The 25,191-nt window shown below is 50.4% G+C and overlaps 1 protein-coding gene across 4 annotated transcripts in view; it reads left to right on the plus strand.

Annotated features, from left to right (window-relative positions):
• Positions 1-25,191, plus strand: part of SPATA20 (spermatogenesis associated 20) — a 297,925-nt gene that overhangs the window by 173,992 nt on the left and 98,742 nt on the right. For all 4 annotated transcript variants that reach the window (XM_029600642.1, XM_029600641.1, XM_029600640.1 and 1 more), the window contains one exon: positions 17,701-17,909. In XM_029600642.1, the coding sequence (XP_029456502.1) occupies positions 17,701-17,909 (209 nt within the window). The remainder of the gene's footprint in view (positions 1-17,700; positions 17,910-25,191) is intronic.

Below are 25,191 nucleotides of genomic sequence, written 5' to 3' on the forward strand. Positions count from 1 at the left end.
GAGGAGTCTGGTCAGCTCGGTGTCGAGATGAGGGGGAAACTTTGTGGCTGGGACTGTATTTCAGCATCCAGAACCAGGACAGCAGCGGCAGCTGAGGCGGCTTTATTTTCTTCTCCTTGGAGTTATTTTTAGCCGCGGGCCGCGTTGCGCATGATGTCTTCCGCTGAGCGCAGGAAAGCCTGTTTGGGGAGGCACTCTTGTCTCATTGCGGCCCTTCTCTGCCATGCCTGTGTCTTTGCAGGAGAGGGAGCTTTGGCAAAAGGATCAGGGGGCAGGCACTGCACATGTGCTGCAGGCCCTGTGCAGGAGGCCCCGGGGGGAGTGAAAGAGATGGCCATCTTAGCTCCACGTGGCAGGAGTCCTGCCATGGATGAAGAAGGCAGGAGCTCCCCTCCCCCGCTTTCTCCAGTGCATCAGGGACCTGGAGGACGGGTAGATGTGCCAGCTGATGCAGGGGAGGACCCGGCACCTGCGGAGCAGGGAGACATCATGGTTTTTCCACGGAATTTGTTTTATTAATGCAGCAGGAGCTGGCGGCTAAGCGGCCAGCCTTTTAGATGCCTGAGGCAAGGCTGAGAAGTCTCGGGCTGAGGCGCCTCCGAGGTTGGGGGGGCATTTTGCATCTGTTGGGTCTGGATCAATCGCTAGGGGAGGATGTTTCCTCCAAGGATTCCGATGGTGCGGATCCACAGGGTGACGATCTGCATGACCCGCAAGTGGACCAGGGTGCTGGTCAGGGCGCGGGTCTGGTGGCTGGTCCGCTGGGGGACCTGGATGCAGACGAGCTCCCTTTGGCAGAAGGGAATGATCCAAGGGTGGTCAGATTATTCCGTAAGGAGGAATTGCGGCTTCTCATCCTTCAGGTTCTGGAGGAAATTGGAATTAAGGGTGCGCAGGAGGATTCCGACAATGAAGGGGTAAACCCGATGCTGGAGGGACTGCGTGGACCTCTGAGGGCATTTCCTTTGCCAAAACAGGTAATGAAGCTGATTGACTGGGAGTGAAATTTCCCGGAAGCTGGATTGAAGATGGCCAGGGCACTTAGAGCTGTGAAAGCTGCCGAAAGTGGATGCGGCAGTGTCGGCGGTGACAAAGAAAATGATTCCTGTGGCAGGGCTGGCGGCCTTGAAGGATATCCAGGACTAGAAGCTGGAGAACCTGTTGAAGAGGCTGTTTGAGGTTTTGGCTCTGAGCCTTAGGGCTGCAGTGTGCACTAGTCTAATGCAGAGGGCCTGTTTGTGCTGGGTGCAGAAGGCGCAGGAGAAGGCAGCGAAAACTTCTGCAGAGTCTGGCCAGGATGCTGGTTGGAAGTGGGAATGGCCTGTGTGGCAGATGCCCTCTATAATATACTTCACACTTCAGCTAGGAATTTGGTGTCTGCGGTAGCCGCGCGAAGGCTCCTGTGGCTACGTAATTTGTCGGCAGATGTTTGGTCGAAGGCGCAGCTTTGTAATCTTCCCTTCAAAGGAAAGTTATTGTTTGGGGGGGACCTGGAGAAGCTGATGAAGCATATGGCAGATTCTAAAGGGAATAGGTTGCCCGAGGATAAGAAGGGAAATAAGAAGACCTTCCCGCCTCGCACTTCTATGAAATGAGAAGATTTCGCTCCAACAGAAATTCTTCCAGTTCTGTGCAGAAGCTTGGTTCAGGAAGACAGCAGTCCTTTCAAGGGACCCGTAGGCCGGCCAGAGAGAGTACCGGACAGGGCTCTGGAGGTGCGAAGCCTGTCCAGCGAAGGCAGGTTGGTCCACTCCTCTCTGGTGGCTGTCGGAGGAAGATTATCCCGGTTTTATGAGGAGTGGACCAGAATCACTTTGGACCAGTGGGTGCTGGAAATAATAAGGGACGGCTATGCTTTAGAATTTTCTCGACTCCTTGAAGACGCCTTCGTGGTGTCCCATTGCGCTTTGCCGGCAAGCGGAGCGGTGGTGTGGGACACTCTTCTGCGGCTGCAGCGACTGGAAGCTATCTTCCCAGTGCCGCAACAGGAACATGATCGGGGAAGGTATTCCATGTACTTCGTTGTTCCCAAGAAGGAGGCTCTTTCTGGATCTGCAAAGGGTCCATGCAGCATTGCGGGTACCAAAGGATGGAAACGTTATGGACGGTGATTGCAGCAGTGCGCAAGGTGGAGTTTCTGGCCTCCTTGGATCTTATTGGAGGCATTTCTCACAGGACAAGCAGGATGGTTGTCCTCACAAATGGGTGACATCGAGGATGGAGCCCACCACGGAAAACTTCTGTCAAAGTTTAAACAGAACTTTGACTGGCCCCTACTGGGCATGCCCAGCAAGGCACCGACCCTGCAGCCAGCAGGGGTCTCCCTCCAGTCTTCTTTTTTCCGCGCAGCAGCTGCCACGCGGTGAAAGGAGCTCTCTTACCACGTTCCTGACAGGAATTCGTTTTTTTTCTTTCCGAAGAAAATTTGCCCCTCAGGGGTCTCCCTTCGACAAATTTTTGTCACCTTCGCGGAATCCGGTAAGTTTTTTGCCGATTTTCATCGACTGCCGTCGATTTTGGCCCTTGAGGCCTGTTGGCACTTACCGATCCCGCGGCTAAATTTGGCCCTAGGCCATGGCGACGGGGTTCCGTCGTTGTCCGGATTGCACCCGGACTATGTCCATCACAGACCCCCATAGAGTCTGTGTTCTGTGTTTGGGAAGTGAGCATGATGTCCTGACTTGCACTAAATGTGCCCTAATGACACCTAAGGGTCGTAAAGCCATGCACCCACCCCAACACCATCGATAGCATCGACGTCATCGGAACCGGCACCGTCGAAGTTGCACCACCACCATCAACCCTCCGGTGACCGTCCACCACCGATGACTTCTCGGCCGTCGACTCCTGTCCCCTCCCCGGATGGGCGAGGAGATCGGAAGGACAAGCATCGCCATCGGCGGCACAAGTCTCGGCCCGTCGAGGATCCACAGCCATCGACCTCTGAACAGGCCGAGCCACCGACAAAAAAGCCTCGGTCAGACCTGGCACCGTCCACGTCTCGTTCGCAGGCATCGAGGAAACCCTCACCCTCTCGGGGTGTGGGAGCCGTGATCCCACCGGTTACGGTGGTCCCTCCGGCTCTGCCTCAGCCTCCCTCTCCCTTCGAGCCGGGTATCGTTACCCCTGGTCTCCGGGCAGAACTGGACCGGCTGGTCCAGGAGGCCATCGAGAAAGCGATGCAAAGGTTCCAGCCTCCACCGGCACCATCTCCGGCACCGATTCTGGCACCGCCTCAGGCACCGACCTCGGCACCGACTCCGTCACCGAGGAGGGAACCGACCACCGAGCCTCTAGTGGAAGCGCTGGCACCGCTACTGAATCGTATGGAGGCACTCATGCGGGCCCTTCCATCGGTGATTCCAGTAGCACCGACTACACCATCGTCTCCGGCAGGATTCTCATCGGCAGGAGAAACACCGTTTCGGATTCCCCCGTCCGGAGTAGTCCCATCGGTGCCTTCGCATACCTCTCCACCGATTTATCCCTCGGCTCCATCGATTCCAAGACCGGCACCGATTCCATCGGCAGCCCCGAAGCCCTCGATGCCGTTTACAGTTCCGCTTGCAGCACCGATTCCATCCAGATTTCCATCGATGCCTTTGGATCCTCAACCAGGTCCTTCAGGTCTGCAAGCCCCACACGATCCTTATGATACCTGGGGTGATGATACATCTTCTGATACAGATTTGCCATCCCCACCATCTCCTACAGAGAGTAGAAAACGATCTCCTCCTGAAGATCTCTCCTTTATTAATTTTGTAAAGGAGATGTCAGAAATTGTACCTTTTCAGTTGCAATCTGAGACCGATGACAGGCACCAAATGATGGAACTGCTCCAATTTCTGGATGCCCCAAAAATCATCGCTTCCATCCCCATTCACCAGGTATTTCTGGATCTTTTAAAGAAAAACTGGGAATCTCCTTCATCTGTGTCACCAGTTAATAAGAAAGCTGACTCCACATACCTTGTTCAGTCAGCACCAGGATTTCAGAAGCCTCAACTGGATCATCGCTCTGTTGTAGTTGAGTCTGCACAAAAGAAGGCCAAGCGCCTAAAACCACACTCTTCCACTCCCCCTATCAAGGACAACAAATTCCTGGATAGTGTGGGACGGAAAGTGTATCATGGGGCCATGTTGATATCTCGCATAGCTTCATACCAACTTTACATGACTCAATACAACAGAGCCATCCTTAAACAGATGCAGGACTACGCTGACACGTTACCGGACCAATACCAGCCACAGCTTCAAGCCCTTCTTCACAAAGGATTTGAGGCTGGGAAGCACGAGATCAGAACGGCCTACGATATCTTCGATGCTTCCACAAAAGTCTCAGCTACTGCCATCTCAGCCAGACGTTGGGCTTGGTTAAAGTCATCTAACCTTCGCCCAGAGGTCCAGGATCGTCTAGCCGATTTACCCTGCTTAGGGGACAATCTGTTTGGAGAACAGATTCAACAAATTGTGGCAGAATTGAAGGATCACCACGAGACGTTGAAGCAACTTTCGTCTGTTCCATCTGAGGTATCTCCAAACCACCACCTAAGAAGGACTCTAAAAAGTCTTTCTTTCGGCCACGTCGTTATTATCCTCCGTCGGCTAGGCCTCGTCCGGCTCGATCCTCCACTAGACCTCAGCCACGCCAACCTCGAAAACAAAGACCTGCTGTGGCCCCACCTCCTGGGCCTGCGGCAGGCCTTTGACTTCCCGGTACGGAGCACATGCCACATCCCACTTCCCGACATCCCTGTGGGGGGTCGTCTGTGCCACTTTTTACAGCATTGGATACAGATTACCTCAGATCAGTGGGTGCTGGCAATTATCACACAGGGTTACCACCTCAACTTCATAACTCTTCCGGCAGACTCCCCGCCTCTTCAAGCATGGAGTCTATCCAGCCACTTGACTCAATTACAACAGGAAGTATCCCTTCTTTTGCAATCAAATGCTATAGAACCCGTCCCTCCCTCTCAACGAGGCAAGGGATTCTACTCCAGGTACTTCCTAATTCCAAAGAAGTCAGGGGGGCTACGTCCCATTTTGGACCTTCGGGCCCTCAACAAGTACCTTCAAAAAGAAAAGTTCAAGATGGTAACCCTGGGTGCGCTACTCCCTCTGCTGCAAAGGGGGGATTGGCTGTGCTCCCTCGACCTAAAGGATGCTTATACCCACATTGCGATAACACAATCCCATCGCAAGTATCTGCGGTTTCTGGTAGGCCGCGACCATTATCAATACCGAGTACTACCTTTCGGTCTGGCATCTGCTCCACGAGTCTTCACCAAATGCCTCGTAGTGGTAGCAGCATTCCTCAGGAAGGAAGGTGTCCACGTCTACCCCTATCTGGACGATTGGCTAATCAGGGCCTCCACCCCTCAGATTGCCCACTCCTCCCTAAAATTGACAATCAACACACTCCTTTCCTTAGGGTTTCTTGTCAATTACGAGAAATCTTGCTTAGTCCCATCTCAAACCTTATCTTTCATTGGGGCAGACTTGGACACCTTACAGGCAAAGGCTTACCTTCCGCTGCAGCGGGTCCAAACTCTCATGTCCCTAGCTCGCCAGCTCCAGTCTCAGGACACGGCCACGACTCGCCAATTCCTCATTCTCCTAGGACATATGGCATCCTCAGTTCAAGTCACTCCCATGACCTGACTAGCCATGAGAGTAACACAATGGACTCTGCGACACCAATGGATTCAAGCTTCTCAGCGCCTGTCCTCCATAGTCGCAGTTACACAAGCGCTTCGCCTGTCTTTAACCTGGTGGACGACTCAAATCAATCTCCTTCAGGGCTTACCTTTTCTCCTACCAGATCCACAAGTAATCCTGACCACCGATGCTTCCCACATCGGTTGGGGGGCTCATGTGGACGATTTCCAAACCCAAGGGTTATGGTCACCAGAGGAAGCCGAACACCAGATAAATTTTTTGGAACTTCAAGCAATCCGTTACGCGCTCAGAACGTTCAAAGATCGTCTTTCGAATCAGATAATCTTAATCCAGACAGACAACCAAGTGGCCATGTGGTACATAAACAAGCAGGGAGGCACAGGCTCTTTCCTTCTGTGTCAGGAAGCTGCGCAGATTTGGGCAGAAGCCCTCTCCCACTCCATGTACCTCAGGGCCACTTACCTGCCGGGAGTAGACAATGTATTGGCCGATCAGCTGAGCCGGGTCTTCCAACCACACGAGTGGTCACTCGATCCTCTGGTAGCGACCTCTCTATTTCACAAGTGGGGTTCTCCCCACATAGATCTCTTTGCGTCCCCTCAGAACCACAAAGTAGACAATTACTGCTCTCTCATTCGGAGCCACCACTCTCGGCCGAGGGATGCCTTCTCCCTCAAGTGGACATCAGGTCTGCTCTATGCATTCCCTCCACTTCCTCTTCTGTCAAGGACTCTCGTGAAGCTTCGCCAGGACGGAGGAACCATGATCCTGATAGCACCCCACTGGCCACGCCAGGTGTGGTTTCCCATTCTTCAGGATCTCTCCATCCGCAGGCACATCCCTCTGGGAACGGATCCGCATCTGCTCACTCAGAACGACGGATGCCTCCTCCATCCCAACCTCCAAGCCTTGTCCCTGACGGCATGGATGTTGAAAGGTTAGTCCTTCAGCCTTTTAACCTTTCGGATTCGGTTTCTCGTGTCCTGATAGCTTCACGAAAGCCCTCCACCAGAAGATCCTATTCGTATAAATGGAAAAGGTACACATCTTGGTGCACTTCCCAGTCCCTTGATCCCCTTTCCTGTCCAATCTCTAAGTTCTTGGACTATTTATGGCATCTATCGGAATCGGGTCTTAAAACCTCTTCCATTAGGATGCATGTCAGTGCGGTAGCCGCTTTCCATAAAGGCATACAGGGTGTCCCTATTTCAGTACAACCCCTGGTAACACGCTTTCTTAAAGGTTTGCTCCATCTGAAGCCACCCTTACGTCCTCCGGCCCCATCTTGGGACCTTAATCTGGTTCTTGGTCGGCTAATGAAACCACCTTTCGAACCTCTACACTCCTGTGAATTAAAGTATCTCACATGGAAGGTATTATTCCTTTTAGCTGTCACTTCAGCTCGCAGGGTTAGTGAGTTACAGGCCTTAGTCACCTATCCGCCTTACACTAAACTCCTGCAGGACCGGGCGGTACTCCGCACTCACCCTAAATTTTTACCTAAGGTAGTTTCTGAGTTTCATATTAATCAATCCATCATACTACCTATCTTTTTTCCCAGGCCCCACTCCAACTCCGGGGAACAGACTCTGCATACCCTAGACTGTAAACGGGCTCTAGCTTTTTATCTAGACCGTACAGTTTCTCACAGGAAGAGCACTCAATTATTCGTCTCTTTCCATCCTAACAAGTTAGGACAACCTGTGGGTAAGCAGGCTCTTTCCTCCTGGTTGGCGGACTGCATTTCTTTTTGCTATCAGCAAGCTGGCATTCCTTTTCAAGACCGTGTAAAAGCACACTCTGTGAGGGCCATGGCGACTTCGGTGGCACACCTTCGATCGGTGCCGCTTCCTGACATCTGCAAAGCTGCAACCTGGAGTTCTCTCCATACTTTTGCAGCCCACTATTGTTTGGACAAAGCTGGAAGACAGGACTCCATCTTCGGCCAATCTGTCTTGCGTAACCTTTTTCCAACATGATGTACCAACACCCTTCCACCTTCCCGGTAGGGTGCGGATGCCCTTACCAAATTCCACCCCAGTTGTTGTGCCTCTTGCACGTCGTTGGGTGCATTTGGTGCAAGTCGGGACATCCTCAGCTCGGTACTCACCCATTTGTGAGGACAACCATCCTGCTTGTCCTGTGAGAAAGCAAATGTTGCTTACCTGATGTAACAGGTGTTCTCACAGGACAGCAGGATGTTAGTCCTCACGAAACCCGCCCGCCACCCCGCGGTGTTGGGTTCGTTTTGTTTTTACTTTTTAGGCACTGCCTGTAGCTTTGAAAATCAGACTGGAGGGAGACCCCTGCTGGCTGCAGGGTCGGTGCCTTGCTGGGCATGCCCAGTAGGGGCCAGTCAAAGTTCTGTTTAAACTTTGACAGAAGTTTTCCGTGGTGGGCTCCATCCTCGATGTCACCCATTTGTGAGGACTAACATCCTGCTGTCCTGTGAGAACACCTGTAACATCAGGTAAGCAACATTTGCTATCTCTACATTCCCATCAGAGCAGACCATCAGAGGTTTCTGCGCTTCATAGTGCTAGGAGAGCATTTTCAGTTTCAAGCTTTTCCCTTCGGGCTCGCTACTGCTCCGAGAACGTTCATGAAGGTGATGGTGGTAGTGGCAGCAGCCCTCAGAAGAGAAGGGATCATTCGGGAGAAGTTGGAGGTGGAGTGTCGCTGTTCCATTTGACGAGTGATGGAGCGCCTGGAATCCCTGGGCTGGGTGCTAAACCAGGCGAAGAGCCATCTGGAACTGTCCCAGTCCTTGGATTATCTGGGACCACAATTTGACACCTGGTTAGGCAGGGTGTTTCTTACCCCGGAAAGGGTGCTCAAGTTGCAGTCGCAAGTGGTTCGGCTGAGGGACCTGCTGGTCCCCAAGGTCTGGGATTATTTGCAGGTGCTAGGGTCCATGGCTTCTATGCTGGATTTGGTGCCATGGGCTTTTGCGCACATGCGACCACTTTAGAAGGTACTCCTTTGGCACTCCTTTGGATAAGTTCTTGGAGGAGAAGTCCATTAACTGCTATTAATCAAGTTTACTTAGGGAATAGCCACTGCTATTAATTGCATCAGTAGCATGGGATCTTCTTGGTGTTTGGGTAATTGCCAGGTTCTTGTGGCCTGATTTGGCCTCTGTTGGAAACAGGATGATGGGCTTGATGGACCCTTGGTCTGACCCAGCATGGCAATTTCTTATGTTCTTATGTCCTGTTGGAATCTGATGTTGAAGGAATTTCAGCTGCCATTGCCACTCCAGGAGGAATCCAGGTCTAGTCTCTCGTGGTGGCTGTCGCAGTCCAGTTTGGAGAAGGGAGTGGATCTGAAGGTTCTAGACTGGGTGGATCTGAAGGTTCTAGACTGGGAGATGTCAGTCTCAGCGGTTGGGGAACAATATGTCAGGGATCTGCAGCCCAAGGATAGTGGTCTCCGATGGAAGCATCATGGTCAATTGAAACAAGGGCGGTCTGGAGGGTGCTGTTGTTCTTTCTTCCTCGGATTCAGGGACGGGCGGTACGTGTATTCTCAGACAATGTGACGACAGTGGCCTATATCAGTCGACAGGGCAGAAGATTCGTGAACCTCCTGAGCCACTAAGATTTGCTTGGTGGCTCAGGAGGTTCATAGACTCTTTGCCTGGATGGAACGTCATCTAGCAGCACTTGCAGCCTCTCACGTGGCACGTGTGGACAATGTGCAAGCGGTTTATCTCAGCAGACAACAGCTGGACCCGAGAGAATGGGAACTGTCAGCGGAGGCCTTTGTGCTCATTCGGCACAGGTGGGGCGAGCCGTAGTTTGATCTCATGGCAATGTGGAAGAATGTCAAGGCCACCAAGTTTTTCAGCCGCCCAAGGGAGTTTGGCTCCACAGAGATCAACACTCTGGTTCAGCCATGGCCAGAGAGGCTCCTGCTATATGTCTTTGCTCTGTGGCCATTCATAGGTCAGGGGTTGCGTTGCATCAAGCAGCATCAGGAATGAGTGATCCTGATAGCGCTGGAGTGGCTGCACCATCCATGGTTTGCGTACCCAATTCAGCTAGTGGTAGACAGTCGGTTAAGCCACCTAAGAGGAGTGCTATGTCAGGGACCATCTTGTCGGAACAGGCAGATTGCTTCTGTCTAGCAGCCTTTGCTTTTGAGAGGCAACTTTTCCGCTTGAAGGGGTATTCTGAGCCAGCGATTACTACTCTTCTTCAGGCTAGAAGATCCTTCACTTCTTTGGCATATATCAGAGTTTGGAGTGTGTTTGAGTTTTGGTGTGGGGTGCATGGTGAGGATCCCTTGCAGGCGAATGTTGCCCAAGCCTTGGCCTTTTTGCAAGAGGGTTTGTCAAAGGGTTTAGCCTATAATTCTCTCCAAGTCCAGGTTGCAGCCTTGGGTTGCTTCAGAGGGAGGTTGCAGGGGCGTCCCTTATCATCTCACCCAGAGTGAAGCATTTGCGCCCTCCAGTCGTAGGCTTTGTCTGTCCTGGAATCTTAATTTGGTTTTGTGAGTACTGTGTGGTCCTCCTTTCGAGCCTTTGCAAAGGGTTTCTTTGAAAGACCTTACCCTGAAGATGGTGTTTCTGGTGGCAATTTGCTCGGTGAGACGAATTTCTGAGCTCTAAGCCTTATTGTGCAAAGAGCCTTTTTTGAGAATTTCCGACAACGGTGACTTGTTGTGGGCGGTTCCTTCCTTTTTGCCCAAGGTAGTGTTGGCTTTTCATCTTAGCCAGATAGTAGAGTTGCTGCGGTTTTCGCACCTGACATCAGATTCTCCCCATGCAAGGGAACTTCATCTTTTGGATGTGTGTTGGGTTCTCCTAAGATATCTCAAGGTGACTAATGGATTCCAGTGCTCGGACCATCTTTTTGTGATATTCAGTGGACAAAAGAAGGGTTGCAAGGCGACTTAGTGTACGCTTGCTCATTGGTGGAAGGAGGCGATAATTTCGGCCTATATTTGTAAAGGTCGGGGGATTCCTGAGGGATTGCAGGCACATTCCACTAGGGCTCAAGCCGTCTCCTGAGTGGAGTGCCAACTGGTGTTGTCACAGGAGATTTGTCGGGCAGCAACTTGGTCCACTTTTCACACTTTTACTAGACATTACCGTTTGGATGTCAGGGCCCCAGAGGAGGGCTCCTTTGGTGAGCGTATGCTGCATGCAGGTCTTTTGGGATCCCACCCAGTGAAGAGGGGCTTGGGTACATCCCACTTGTCTGGACTGATCTAGGGTATGAACAGGAAAGGAAAATTGGTTCTTACCTGCTAATTTTCGTTCCTAGAATACCACAGATCAGTCCAGACTCCCAGCCCCTTATAATGATTTTTCGAAAGACCTCTACTGAATCTGGATGCTCCTGGTGATGCAGACTTTATGTTTTGAGCTGCAGAATAAAATTGTATATAGTTCTCAATTGTTTGAGACTCAAAATTCCTTTTTCTTGGCCCTAGTTCAGGGGTCAGCTTGGTTGGGAGTTGCAACTTGTTCCCCAGCTCCTTTTAGAGGAAGAAATCCAGGTGGTTTGGGGTTAGACATCTTGGCTTGGGTACAGGTCAATACTGAGGGACTGCAGGTAGCACTCTTGGTTATGGAACAGAGCCTCAAAGTTTTGTTCTCTGCCTCCATCTGCTGGTAGGGATGCAAAACCCACTTGTCTAGACTGATCTGTGGTATTCCAGGAACAAAAATTAGCGGGTAAGAACCAATTTTCCTACTCTCTATATAATTCCATCTTTTATAGCACCCCATACTACATCCTATCTGTTTTGTTTTTCCATATCTCAATATTGGACCTTTTGTTCGGGGGGGGGGGGGGGGGAGTGCGAGCAGGGCAATTGTGTGGGTCTCTAGACCCACAAGGTACCCTTTTGGCAAAACAGAGAAGTGACTGAGGCAGAGCTTCAGGGCGCCACCCCTTAGTTTCAGGCTGGGCCCACTCCTTAATTTCTGCCCTTGAGCCCAGTGTGTCTGACTCTGGCCTGCCCCATACTTGTCTCCATGCCTTTCTTTCCTTCCCCTTACCTCCTTTTAATGTTGTAATTCCTGCTTTCTCTTTGTGGCCTTATTCTGGCAGTTACTGCTGGGATAATTGACCTTTAGATACTTCTTAGCATTCATGAGTCTCTCCTTTCTTAATCTAAATTGCTTCTAATTCTGTTAATTAGACAGCATGTGCACCTCCTCCCCCCAATTTGCCCAAGCAGTCTGTCTTCTGAGGCTGGCTTACAGCGTAAATTTGGTGAGCGTCCCAAGCGGCTTTGGGCTTTACTGTTGTCCTTGCAGGCTGGGAGTCAAATAGAATTAAACTGGAACTGGCTCGATTTCATCCTCTTTTGTTCCTATTTTTAGGTCTCCTTTCTTGAGAGAGGCAATTTTCAATGTGTTTTGCGTGGGTAAAAAGCGTGTTACTCATTTAAATCAACTGTCTAAACATTGCTGGACCTCAGTGCAGCTAAACGTCAGTGCATTTCACGCTGCCGCCTTGGGAGGAAGTGCTCCTGGCACTGTATTTAGATTGGGGGAGGCAACAGGCATGCAGATGGCATTTTCAAATCTATGCATGGGCTTTTCCAGCAGACTTCTACCCGCAGAAAATGCAGGTGCAAGGGTCCATGCGTACTTTGTACGCACGGGGAGTTTTAAAGTAAAAGTCTTTGAAAACCAGTACAAAGACCGAAGCTAAGAGTTGGTGCGGACAGTTTGAAGAGTTCCCCCTTTATGTCCTAACATATTTTATTTCTCATACATCTGTTCACACTTTGTGGTTGCCTTCCATTTTATAAGCCTTCCTTGAGTCCATGCTGCAGCCATTTGGGCTGTATTTTGACTTCACACATATCCATGTGATGTTTGCAGTGGGTTCTGATGATGATCAGTACAGCAGCACCCCTTGACTTGCTTAGATTCACAAGGCTAAGAGTGAATAAGTAAGAATAGCTTTCAGAAATATCTCAGGAAAGAAATACAAATTAGAATATAAAAGTGGAAATATATTTGTATTGAATTATTACAAGAATTTTCTTAGTACTGCTGCTTTAAGAAAGATTGAGGACAAGCTCCGGTCCTCCTCTTTACAGTTTTCCATTTTATTTTCCATTTAAAATAGTCTTACATCCCTTTTTCTTCCACCTTTCTCATGATACATAGAAAAAATAGTGCAGAGCTTTAGTCAAAGGTTTTTTTAGGTGAAATTCCTAGTGATTTTAAGATGAAACAAAAGGAAAATTAATAATAAAAGGTATATTTATAAACTGAAGCATGGTGACAGGAAAAGACCATATGGCCTATCTTATTTTCCCATCCTCCAAACTACTCTGTTATGCATCCCCTACCACTCTCTGAGTTTATTTTTTTCTTTTTTTTAATTCAGATACTGACCTTGTCTCCATCATCTCCATGGAGAGGCTGTTCCAAGCATCTACCACCTTCTGTGTAAAGAAACATTTCCTTAAATTATGCCTGAGTCTGCTCCCTTTCACCCTCATCTCTTGACCCCTCGTTCTAGAGCCTCCTTTCTGTAGAAAGAGGCCTACCTCCTGTGCATGGACTCCTTGGATATCTCTGTCATATTTTACCTATTCTGCCTTTCCTCTAGGGTATATATGTTTAGACCTGTAAGTCTGTCTTCATATGCTTTAGAATAAAGACCACTGTCCATTTTAGTAGCCACCCTCTAGACTGACTCCATCCAGTTTATATCCTTTTGAAGATGCGGTCTCCAGGATTGTATACAGCATTCCAAGTGAGGACTCACCAAGGACCTTTACAGGGACAATATAACCTTTCTTGTTCTGCTTACCATTCCTCTCCCTATGCAGCCAAGCATCTTTCTAGCTTTTGCTGTTGCCTTATCCACCTGTTTGGGTACCTTAAGAGCATCAGATATGATCACCCCCAGATTCTGCTCTTTGTTGTCTATAGAAAAATTTCACCCCCTATACTATACTGCTCTCTTGGGTTTTTGCATCCTAAATGCATGACTCTACATTTTTTAAAATAAAATCTTAGCTGCTAGACTCTAGACCAGTGGTCCCCAACCCTGTCCTGGGGACCCACCAGCCAGTCAGGTTTTCTGGATATCTACAATGAATATGCATGAGATAAAATTTGCATGCACTGCCTCCGTAACCTGCAAATTCCCTGTACGTACCCGAATCAGTCCAGACTCCTGGGTTTTGCCTCCCCTCCAGCAGATGGAGACAGAAAGTTTTGACAGACTCTGCCTTATATACCAAGGTGCCATCCACAGTCTGCCAGTATTACTCTGTCTCCAGCAGATGGTGGAGGTGCAAAGTTCACAGTCTGTACTGGTTATTTAAAAAAAAAAAAAAAAAAAAAAAGGATTGGATTAGAGTAGTCAGCTAGGACTTACTTTAAATTGGGGGGGAAAAAAAAAAGAAGGAAAGCAACATTTGACCGGACGGAAGGTGTCCTGAAGCCTCCCGGGGGTTGTCAGGTCCTGAGGGAACCATACCCCTGGTGTTGGAGGCAGCTGCGGCCAGGGTCGAGGGCCCTTTTGTGCCAAGAAGCAGCAGTGCTTGGGGCGATACTGGGGAGCCTGGATCACTCATGTTAATATTTCAGGTTACTGTATCCCTCGTTACTTGAAAACCGGCATGATATGATTGTATTATGAATGCCGGTATAGAAAAGCACTAAATAAATAAATAAAAATAAAAATCCCAGCAGGACCACACCGGCACAGGACAAGATCTCTGGATCAGGTTTTACAAAAAAAAAAAGTTTTAAACTTTGCTGCGGCTCTCCTTTATTTTGTGATTGTGGCGCGGGCGGAGCGGAAGCTGATTTGGGTGCTGATCTTTGCCGGTCGATCGCGCTCTTAGTAAAAAAAAAAATAAATAAATTTTTATTTTCTGTCTCCCTCATGTTGCGCCGAGCATCGTGCCGCGCGCCTCTCCCGCAATGGATTGTGTGTGTCCTGCCACCAGGGGGGTCGTTCTCCGGGAAGGTTGATTGCGGTGGCTTTCGGTGGTCTGCCGGCGTCTTCAGGCAGTCAGTTCACGCTGAGTGCGGGAACCGGCGTCATTTTGGAGCCTTCTCTTCGGCGGCTCAGCTCGCGCTGGGGGAGGGAAATCTCCCGCCTCAGCTGTTGCCGCAGCAGCCATCACAGAGGCCAAAATCTCCTGCACAGCTTGATTCCAACGTGCAGGGGGATGAGGGGGAACGGATTCTTCTGATTCTTCCTCTTCTTTTTCTCAGAGTTCATGTCAAGGCTCCATAAGGCCTTTAAGGCCAGGAAAGCAGGTAAGAAGTGGTCTTCTTGTAGGACAGTCTCTCCCTCGCCTTCTACTAAATCTAGGAAGCGGCCCCGGCCTGAGGGGCCAGGAGGGCCCGCAAAGGCAAAACGCCCCTTGTGCTCTAGGGTGCCACAGACGGACTCGGACACATCCTCAGACGTGGATGCTTCAGAGAATCAGGATCTTCCCGCCCAGCCCCCGAGGGGGGTGGAGGGCGAGGGGGACCAGCAACAGAGTGCTGCCAAAGGGTCCCATGTTGTCGAGGGGGACGACCCTAAAGGAAGGAGGAACTCAGACCGCTCATTCCCGCCATTTTAGCTGAACTGGGAATTGAGGCGCTTCCGGAGGAGTCTCGCCTGGGGTCTATGGACCCTGTGTTATTGGGCCTGAGGGGTCCGCCTACGGCCTTCCCTGTTCATTTTTCGGCCAAGGACCTTCTCTTTAGGGAATGGGACACCCCAGATTTGGGGTTAAAGGTCTCAAAGGCGATGGATAAGCTTTATCCTTTGCCGGAAGAAGCGTCAGAGATCCTACGAGTTCCGAAAGTGGATGTGGCGGTGTCAGCAGTCACAAAAAAGACCACTATCCCCATCACAGGGCTGACAGCCCTCAAGGACCTGCAGGATCGAAAGCTGGAGATGCAGCTTAAAAAGATCTTTGAGACTGGGAGTCCGAGTGGCAATATGTAGCAATTTTGCCTTAAGAGCAGGACTCCGCTGGGTCCAACAGCTCCAGGCCAACGATTCACTGTCTGAAGGGGAAGCTCTTCAAGCAGGGCGTCTCAAGGTGGTGGTGGCTTATAGTGCAGATGCCTTTTATGACCTGTTACAGACGTTGGCTGGGACCATGGTTTCTGCCATCTCAGCGCGTAGATTATTATGGCTACAAAACTGGTCTGTGGACGTTTCTTCAATGTCGCAGCTGGGGTCCTTGTTCTTTAAGGGCAAACTGCTGTTTGGATAGAAGATATGATTAAGTCCTTGGGCGAGAATAAAGTTCATTGACTGCCGGAAGACAAACCAAGGTCCAGAGGATCCTTTTCTTCCAGGGCTCGCTTTCGTGAAAGTCGTCTCCCTCGAGCGCCCAGAACGCCTTTTTCTTCCTTTCAGCAGAATGGTAGCAGACAGCAGTTATGGTCTGTCCTTTTGTGGGTGATGTTTTGCTAGTCCCGGTACCTCCCAGTCTACTCCAGGCGGTAAATCTTCACAGTGATGGGCAGCTGGTCCATTCCTCGATTCCAGTGATAGGGGACAGACTGTCTCTGTTTTATGAGGAATGGGCCAAAATCACCTCGGATCAGTGGGTTCTCTCTGTGATAAAACACAGCTACGCTTTAGATTTTGCACTCCATTTCTGATCTCCCCATGTGGGTACGCCGCAAAGCGTCGAGTGGTAAAGCAGACTTTGCAGTGTCTCCTTGATCTAGGCGCCATTGTTCCGGTTCCTCCAGCAGTGCAACGAAGGGGTCGCTATTCCATTTACTTTCGTTGTGCCAAAAAAAAAGAGGGGTCCTTCCGGCCCATTCTCGACTTAAAGTGGGTCAACAGATGTCTGCGGATACCCCGCTTCCGCATGGAGACGTTATGGTCTGTCATTGCGTTGGTTCGACCGGGAGAGTTTCTGGCATCTCTGGATCTGATGGAGGCATATTTGCACGTCAGGATCAGGGCAGATCATCAGAGGTTTCTGAGATTTTCCATTCTGGGACTGCAGTACCAATTTCAAGCTCTGCCCTTCGGTCTTGCTACCGCCCCCCAGGGCATTCACCAAGATCATGGTGGTGGTGGCAGTCCAACTGTGCAGAGAAGGCTTGTTGGTGCACCCGTACTTGGACAATTGGCTGATTCTGGCGAAATCAGAAGCACTTTGCGAAGCAGCGATCCAGAGGGTACTGCAGTTCTTGAAGGCGCTCGGCTGGATAGTCAATAAGACCAAGAGTCATCTAACTCCCTCCCAATCATTGGAATTTTTGGGAGCTTTGTTCGACACCAAAAAGGGGAGTTTTCCTAACGTCCGACCACATTGCCAAATTGCAGGGTCAGGTGTGAGTGTTTCTGACCAAGCATCCTCCGAAGGTCTGGGATTATTTACAGGTTCTAGGATCCATGACTTCCACTCTAGAACTGGTTCCCTGGGCCTTCGCTCATATGCGGCCTTTGCAGTCAGCATTACTTTTCCGTTGGAATCCTGTTTCTGAGCAATTCCATCAGCCCCTGCCGTTGATGGAGTCAGCGCGGTCCAGCCTGGATTGGTGGCTACACTCGGACAATTTGACCCGTGGTGTTCCTTTGGTGGTTCCGGAATGGAAGTAGAGGCAAGCTAGGTATGTACACATCTCCTCCTCTAGCTGCAGTAGGATTTAGTCTTACTTCCTGGACTTTGTAGGGGTAATTTTCTAAAATCAATCATAAGTTACACCAACTTTCAAAGTGGATATATGCACTTAGGTCTGCTACGCTATTACATGTGCTGAAATGTACACAAAAATCTTTCCAGATAATTTAAGTGCATGTTTTTGAAAATTTTAAAGTCTGTGCATAAGTGTGAACTCCTCCTTGGCTCCACTCCTGGGAATGCCTCTGTGCAGACCAGGTAAATTTATATGAGAATAGGACATATGAGTGTAAGTTTACCTGTATGTCGGATTGGCAATTTTGAAAAAGCCCCTTTCTGTGGGTAAAACACTGTTCTACCCATGGCAAATGCTTTTGAAAATTATCTTTCCCGTGCATATCTTTGTTAAAGCTTTCCATCTTTCTGTTTGTTTTTTCAGTACTTCTCCCATTATGGGGTTCCTGGAAGACTATGTCTTCGTCATACAGGCTCTCTTCGATCTGTATGAGGCTTCGCTGAATCAGACTTGGCTGGAATGGGCTGTACAACTGCAACAGAAGCAAGATGAGCTTTTCTGGGACCAGGAGGGCTTTGCTTATTTCTCCAGTGAGGCCAATGATAGCTCTGTGATCCTGCGCTTGAAGGATGGTAAGTGGGCCCAGGCAGCTGGATCTATGCTCAGTCCGGGCTCAGCCTTTGCACATTACCTCCATGAGAACTATTTTGTTACTCGCAAATGGTGAAAAACTCAAAGTACTTACAAGGGGATGGTTTTTTTAGCTGCCCACACTGGTGCAAAGTGCGTAGGTACTTTTTGCCTTTGGTTTTTCACTCCAATATTCAGTGAAAGTAGACGCTTATTTTTTCTTTGAAAATTGTCTCAGGAAAATTACCCACACAAATTTACATCTGTGATTTTGTGCAGGTAGGTTTCCCAAGAGAAAAAAAAAAATGCATGCATGCTTTTGAAAATTCAAAAGTATGACCGTAAGTGCAACCCCCTTCCCTGAGCCCACTCTCTGGAACATCTAGTCTCGCTGAGGGTAGAGTTCCACTTGCAGTGGCGCTGCGTGTGGAACTTTAATTGCATCAAAGAGAGCAATTTTCAAAAAGCTCATTTCCATGGGCAAAAATAGTGTTCCCTGTATGTAGCCAGCTCAGTCCAGACTACTGGGTTTTGCCTCCCTTCCAGCAGATGAAGATAGAGAAAAACTTTGAGAGTGCCCTCTCTTAACCTGGTGAGCCACCTGCTCCTCCTCAGTATTTATCTGTCTCCTGCAGATGAAGTTGGTGCAAAACCTGTGGTTCTTATCCAAGCAAAATAAAAGAAAATAGAAAGAGGGATTTGATTTTATCTTGGAGCCTCCCAGGGGGTTGTGAGGTCTTGGTGGGACCATGCCCCCTGGTTGTAGGCGTTTGGATGAGCAGGGGTTTGGAACCCCGATCTTTGTCCCTGAGTTGGCCGGCAGGGTGATAGCTGGTGGTCCAGCTCCCTCCCACCTTTCTTCTCTCCTCTACCAGACTCTTCAGGAAAGTATTTGTATTTTATTTAGTTGTAAAAAAAAAAAAAAGACAGGAAGAGCGGTGCAGGGAGTTTTTCTTCAGCTTCCCCTAGGCAGCAGGTAGGGCAGGAGATTCTCCGAAGCAGGGAGCTTGGAATTTTTTAGTTTTCTTGATTTCACTCCCGGGCCGGCCGGCAGCTGCCTCGCGATGTTCTTCTTCCCCTCAGTCATGCCTTGCACAAGCCGCTGTTCCCGCTGTGGCGATCGGCTCTCTAGCTGAGCCTCCTCGGGGGTTTGTTGCCTGTGCTTCCCCGGTGGGGAGGAGAGCTCTGGCGGGACCACAACGGTAGATTCGCAGCAGCGCAGCACCGGGAGGCTGCTCGCTGCCTTGAAGCTCTGAGTGATCCGTTTCCGCTCAGCATGGGAACGGTGGCCATTTTGGGTGCTTTTCACGCTGCGGAGAACAGAGCATTGGGGGGAGGGGATCTCCCTCCAGCCCTTTCCCCGGCTGATTCCAGCCCCGGGGTGGCCCAGAGAGCCGCAGAGTGCTCCCCTGATGCAGATCCTGACCCTTTAGAGGGTACTTCTGCAGGGCCAACGATGTTTTCCCCACAGTTTATTTTATTAATGCATCAGGCTTTTCTGGCTAGTGGTGGAGACAAAAGGGGACCCTCTCCTCTATAGGGGCCTATCAGCCCACCGTGCAAGATCCCTACAAGGGAGGAGACACCAGTGGTGATGCGGATTCGTCATGTCAGGACCCGGGGCTGCAGGACGCTCCCCAGGAGCCCTCTTCTGAGGACTCGGACCAGGGGTAAGGGCCGGTGGCCCCCATCCCTTCCTTGGATGACCCAGACATTGGCGCCACGTCGGACCAGGTCCCTCTGGTGGAGGGCGATGACCCGAAGATGGTCCATTTATTTCAGAAAGACGAGCGGTGCCCTTGATTCCCCACGTCTTGGCAAAACTGGGCATCATGGACCCTCCTGCTGATCCAAGTCCGGTCACGGTGGATCCTGTGTTAGCGGACTTGCGCGGTCCTGCTTGAAATTTTCCTCTGCATGACATGTTAAGGCAGATGATACTCCGGGAGTGGAATTCCCTGGAAACAGGCCTCAAGGTTAGCCGGGCTATGGACAAGTTATATCATTTGCCTGAGGATGTGTTTGAGCTGCTGCGGAGTCCTAAAGTGGATGCAATGGTCTCTGCAGTTACTAAGAGGACGACTATTCCGGTAGTGGGAGCAGCGGCTTTGAAAGATTTGCAGGATCGCAAATTAGAAGGTTATCTCAAGAGGATCTTTGAGGTTTCTGCCCTGGGCATTCGTACTGCTGTCTGCAGCAACTACATGCTCCGAGCGAGCTTGCGCTGGGTACAACAGTTGCAGAGTGCTAAAGATCTTGCAGAGGCGAAGCAAGCAGAATGATTGGAGGCCACAGTTACGTATGGGTCGAACACCCTTTATGACCTCTTTTGCACGTCCTCGCGAACTATGGTTTCCGCAGTGTCAGCCCAGAGACTCCTGTGGCTGCGGAATTCGTCTGTGGATGTATCTTCTAAGGCTCAATTGGGGGCTCTTCCCTTTAAGGGCAGGCTCCTGTTTGTAGAAGACCTGGAGCAGCTGATCAAGAATTTGGGCAAGAATAAGGTCCACAAGCTGCCGGAGGACAGGCCGAAAGGTCAGAAAGCCTTTTCCTTGTTATGGTTTTGAGGTGTTGGAATGGATTCTTGGGCACTGCAGTGATGGTCACACCCATGGGGAGGAGCCCCGTGAGGAACCGCAGTGCTAGGCTAGACTTGAGACACGACAACACAGAGTAGTTGAATTTATTATACAGCTGATAGCACTGCCCGGGAAGCGGGCAGCTGTGGAGGTAACCCAGGAAGGCAGTCCAGTGATCCTCAGCAGAGGAGGCCAGTCTCGTACTCAGTAGATGGTAGGTAGCGCGGTGCAGCAGGCACAGGTCCCGGATGTAGAGTAAGCGCTGAAACTGAAGATAGACTGAGAGGGTTACTCACTGAAGCTGAAGCTGTGATAGAGTTCCAGTCAGGCAGATGTTGTTAGCAGCAGGCACCAGCTTAGGGAGAGCAGGCCCTCGAGGAGCGAGTACCCAGTGTCCCAGGATAGGTACGTGAAATATAAAGAAAGGGCCCCCGAGAACCCAAGTTAGAGGAATTACCCCGAAGGGCAGAGAGGGCTTCCACTGGAAGACGGCTTTGACCTCTGTACCTCACCTTTCTTCCTTCTCTCTCCTCAAGCCTTGGGAAGATGGCTGCGGCCACGTCTTCATGCTGCTCTCTCCGGCGTCCCCGGAACGGCAATGGCAATGGTGTTCGCCATGTTTCTCCTGAGGGCCTCCTAGTGTGTGCGCGTTCACGCCACCCATGGCTAACTGAGTTAGCAAGGATCGTGAAGGATCATGAATGGATTGAATTGCCTCCGGTCTAAGCTGCTCTGCCACTTCCTTGCTGCCGCTGGAAGCTCTCTCTGCCCTCTGGGGCCTTTCATCTCTAACCTAGATACCCGCTCCTCGAGGGCCCTATGCTTTCTTTCAGGTTCCTATCTGGGATACCGGGTACTCGCTCTTCGAGGGCCTGCTCTCCCTGCCTTGGTGCCTACAATCCAACTACTTCTGCCTGCCAGGATCTTCATCAATACAGCTACCAACTTCAGTGAGTAATCTAACCATTGTCAGTCTGTCTCACCTACAGCTCAGCGCTGGGAACCTGCATCCGGAACTTCCTCTACCACCTTGCGCTGCTTACCATCTACTGTGGGACGGGTCTCCTCTGCCGAGGACCCCTGGACTATTTCTACTGGGTTATCTCACTACTGCCACTCTTGGCAGTATCATCAAGCTGAATAATAAATACAATTCTTCTGTGTCTGCGTGTCTAGAGTCTAGCCTAGTACTGTGGTTCCTCATGGGGCTCCTCCCCATGGGAGTGGCCATCGCCGCAGTACCCAAGAATCCACTTCAGCACCTCAAAACCATAACAAATATAGACTTCAAGGTGCCTCGATTTTGCATGGAGACGCTCCGGTTGGTCATTGCAGCGGTAAGGAAGGGCAAGTACCTGGCGTCCCTGGACCTGACTGAAGCCTATCTACACATAGGCATTTGACAGGACCACCAGAATTCCTTAGATTCATGATCCTTGGGCAACATTTTCAGTTTTGTGCCCAACCTTTTGGCCTTGCGACAGCTCCGCAGACTTTCACCAAGGTAATGGTGGTGGCGGCGGCGGCGTCCTTGAGGAAGGAGGGAGTACTGCTGCATCCCTATCTGGACGACTGACTCATTTGAGCAAAGTCGGTGGCCCTATGCTCGCAAGCAGTCGACAGGGTCCTATGCTGTTTGCGCTCCCTCGGTTGGGTTGTCAACCTCACCAAGAATCATCTTGTCCCCTCCCAGGTCCTGGAGTTTTCGGGAGCCCGCTTCGACACTCAAGTGGGCAAGGTTTTCCTTTCTGGTGACAGAATCATCAAGTTGCGGGGGCAAGTACAGTTCCTACTGCGAGTCTCTGTGCCCAGAGTTTGGGATTACTTACAAGACCTCGGTTCCATGGCTTCGACCTTGGAGTTGGTTCCATGGGCCTTTGCTCATATAAGACCTTTACAAGCAGCTTTATTGTCCTATTGGAACCCAGTGTCGGAGTTCTATTTCCCCTTGCCACTTACGGACATTGCCAGGTCCAGTCTGTCGTGGTGGCTGATTCAGCAGCACTTGGAGTGGGGCGTGGATTTGGAAATTCCCCGGTGGATAGTGGTGACGACCGATAGCAGTCTCTCCAGCTGGGGAGCAGAATGTCAAGATTGGCAGTGCAGGGCCAGTGGTCTCCAGAGGAGTCATCATGGTCGATCATTCGCCTCGAGACACGGGCCGTTCGCTTGGCTTTAGAGTGTTTCCTTCCTCTCCTGTGCCACCAGGCAGTGCGAGTCCTATCTGACAATGCAACGACAGTGGCCTATATCAACCGGCAAGGAGGAACCAGAAGTCGCCCCGTAGCTGTCGAAGTGGATCTATTGATGGCCTGGGCAGAGTGCCATCTAGAGATGTTGGCAGCATTGCACATTGCTGGTACGATAAACATACAGGTGGACTTCCTCAGTAGTCTCCAGTTAGACCCGGAGGAATGGGAGCTGTCTGACATCGCCATGCGACTGAAATCTCGCCGGTGGGGCAAGCCTCACGTGGATCTCATGGCGACCCATGCCAAGGCGTCACGCTTCTTCAGTCGCAGGAGAGAGCATGGTGCGGAAGGAGTCGATGTTCTGGTGTTTCCCTGGCCGCATGACATTCTCCTGTATGTATTCCCTCCGTGGCCCCTGATGGGGAAGGTAATCAGGAGAATCGAACTTCACCCGGGCCAAGTCATTCTCATAGCTCCAGAATGGCCACGCCGTCCTTGGTTCACGGATCTCATGAACCTGTGCATGGACAGACCCCTGCGATTGAGTCCTCTACAAAATCTTCTTTGACAAGGTCCCATATTTTTCGATCAGGCGGCTTGCTTTTGTCTTGCGGCCTGGCTTTTGAAAGGCGTAAGTTGCGGAAAAAGGGATATCAGGAGGAGGTGATCTCTACTAAGGGCTCGGAAAACATTTACCTCTCTATCCTATGTTCGGGTCTGGAAGGTCTTTGAGTCCTGGTGTGAGCCTCCGAGGGCGAATCCTCGGAAGGCCTCAGTTCCCTTGATCCTTTCCTCTCTGCAAGATAGGTTTCAGAAAGGGTTATCCTTTAATTCCCTCAAAGCCCAGATCTCTGCTTTGGGCTGCCTGCAGGGCCGGATCCAGGGCTCTTCTCTAGTGGCTCATCCTGACATTACACGTTTTCTTCGTGGAGTAAAGCATCTGCAACCGCCGACCCGACAGATATGTCCCTCCTGGAACTTGAACTTGGCTCTCCAGGTTTTGTGCGAAGCACCTTTTGAGCCTTGAAAGACCTTACATTGAAGGTAGTATTTCTGGTGGCAATTTGTTTGGCCAGAAGGGTGTCGAAGCTTCAGGACCTATCCTGTAGGGAACCTTTCCTGCGCATCTCAGATTCCGGTGTTTTGCTTCGTGCGATTCCATCTTTTTTGCCAAAAGTGGTTTCCACCTTTCATCTGAATCAGTCGGTGGAGCTTCTGGCTTTTACGGATGTGGAGTTGAAGGATCCTTATTCTAGAGAACTAAAGCGTCTGGATGTCAGACGGGCTCTGTTGCACTATTTGGAGGCTACCAATGGAGTCCGTTTATCGGATCATCTTTTTGTTTTATTGCATGGCGCAAAGAAGGGACAAAAGGCGTTTAAAGCCACTATTGCTCATTGGTTAAAGGAAGCCATTGCATCAGCGTATATCTGTTGTGATCACTCAGTTCCAGAAGGACTGAAGGCTCATTCTACTCGAGCACAGGCAGCCTCCTGGGCGGATTGTCAACTAGTCTCCCCACAGGAAATCTGCAAGGCAGCTACCTGGAAGTCTTTGCATACTTTTGCTCAACACTACTGTTTGGACCTCCAGCAGGTGGACGCCTGCAATTTTGGGGCCAGTGTTGTTCGAGCAGGACTCACGCAGTCCCACCTGGTTTAGAAGAAGCTTGGGTACATCCCAGTAGTCTGGACTGATCCGGGTACATACAGGGAAAGGAAAATTGGTTCTTACCTGCTAATCTTTGCTCCTGTAGTACTACGGATCAGTCCAGATGCCCGCTTTTTGTGGGGTTGGGGGGTGTAGAAGTAGAGTCCGCTCGAACTAGTGTATGTTTTCTAGTCTTTCCTGAAGAGAGGTATAGGCTTATCCAATCTGTTTAAGACCTTTCTTTGGTCCGTTATCAAAGTTCTGTGTTTTCACCCCCTGCTCGTTACGGGGGATGGGAAAACAATTAGGTTAATTCATCAGTGTTTTTGGTCTACAAAATTGTTTCTGCTTGGGTATAAGTAAATACCGAGGAGCAGCAGGTGGCTCACCAGGTTAACAGGCCGATACAGTACAGTGCGCTCCGGTGGATCACACTGTTAGCCCAGGTATGGATGCGCGTTTTCGATGCGCTAGCTTTACCCCTTATACAGTAAGGGGTAATAGCGCGTCGAAAATGTGTGTCCAACCGCCCCCCCGAAACTAATAGCGCCCGCAACATGCAAATGCATGTTGATGGCCCTATTAGTTATTCCCGCGCGATACAGAAAGGTAGGCGTTAATTTCTCTCGACACCGGGAAAGTGTACAGAAAAGCAGTAAAAACTGCTTTTCTGTACACCCTCCGACTTAATATCATGGCGAAAAGTTAATAATAATCAAAAATAAAAAAAAACAGGACACTCAATTTTGCCGGCGTCCAGTTTCCGAACCCGTGGCTGTTAGCGGGTTTGAGAACCGACGCCGGCAAAATTGAGCGTCGGCTGTCAAACCTGCTGACAGCCGCCGCTCCTGTCAAAAAGGAGG

Source organism: Rhinatrema bivittatum, chromosome 4 (assembly GCF_901001135.1).
Source record: "Rhinatrema bivittatum chromosome 4, aRhiBiv1.1, whole genome shotgun sequence".
NCBI classification, from domain to species: domain Eukaryota; kingdom Metazoa; phylum Chordata; class Amphibia; order Gymnophiona; family Rhinatrematidae; genus Rhinatrema; species Rhinatrema bivittatum.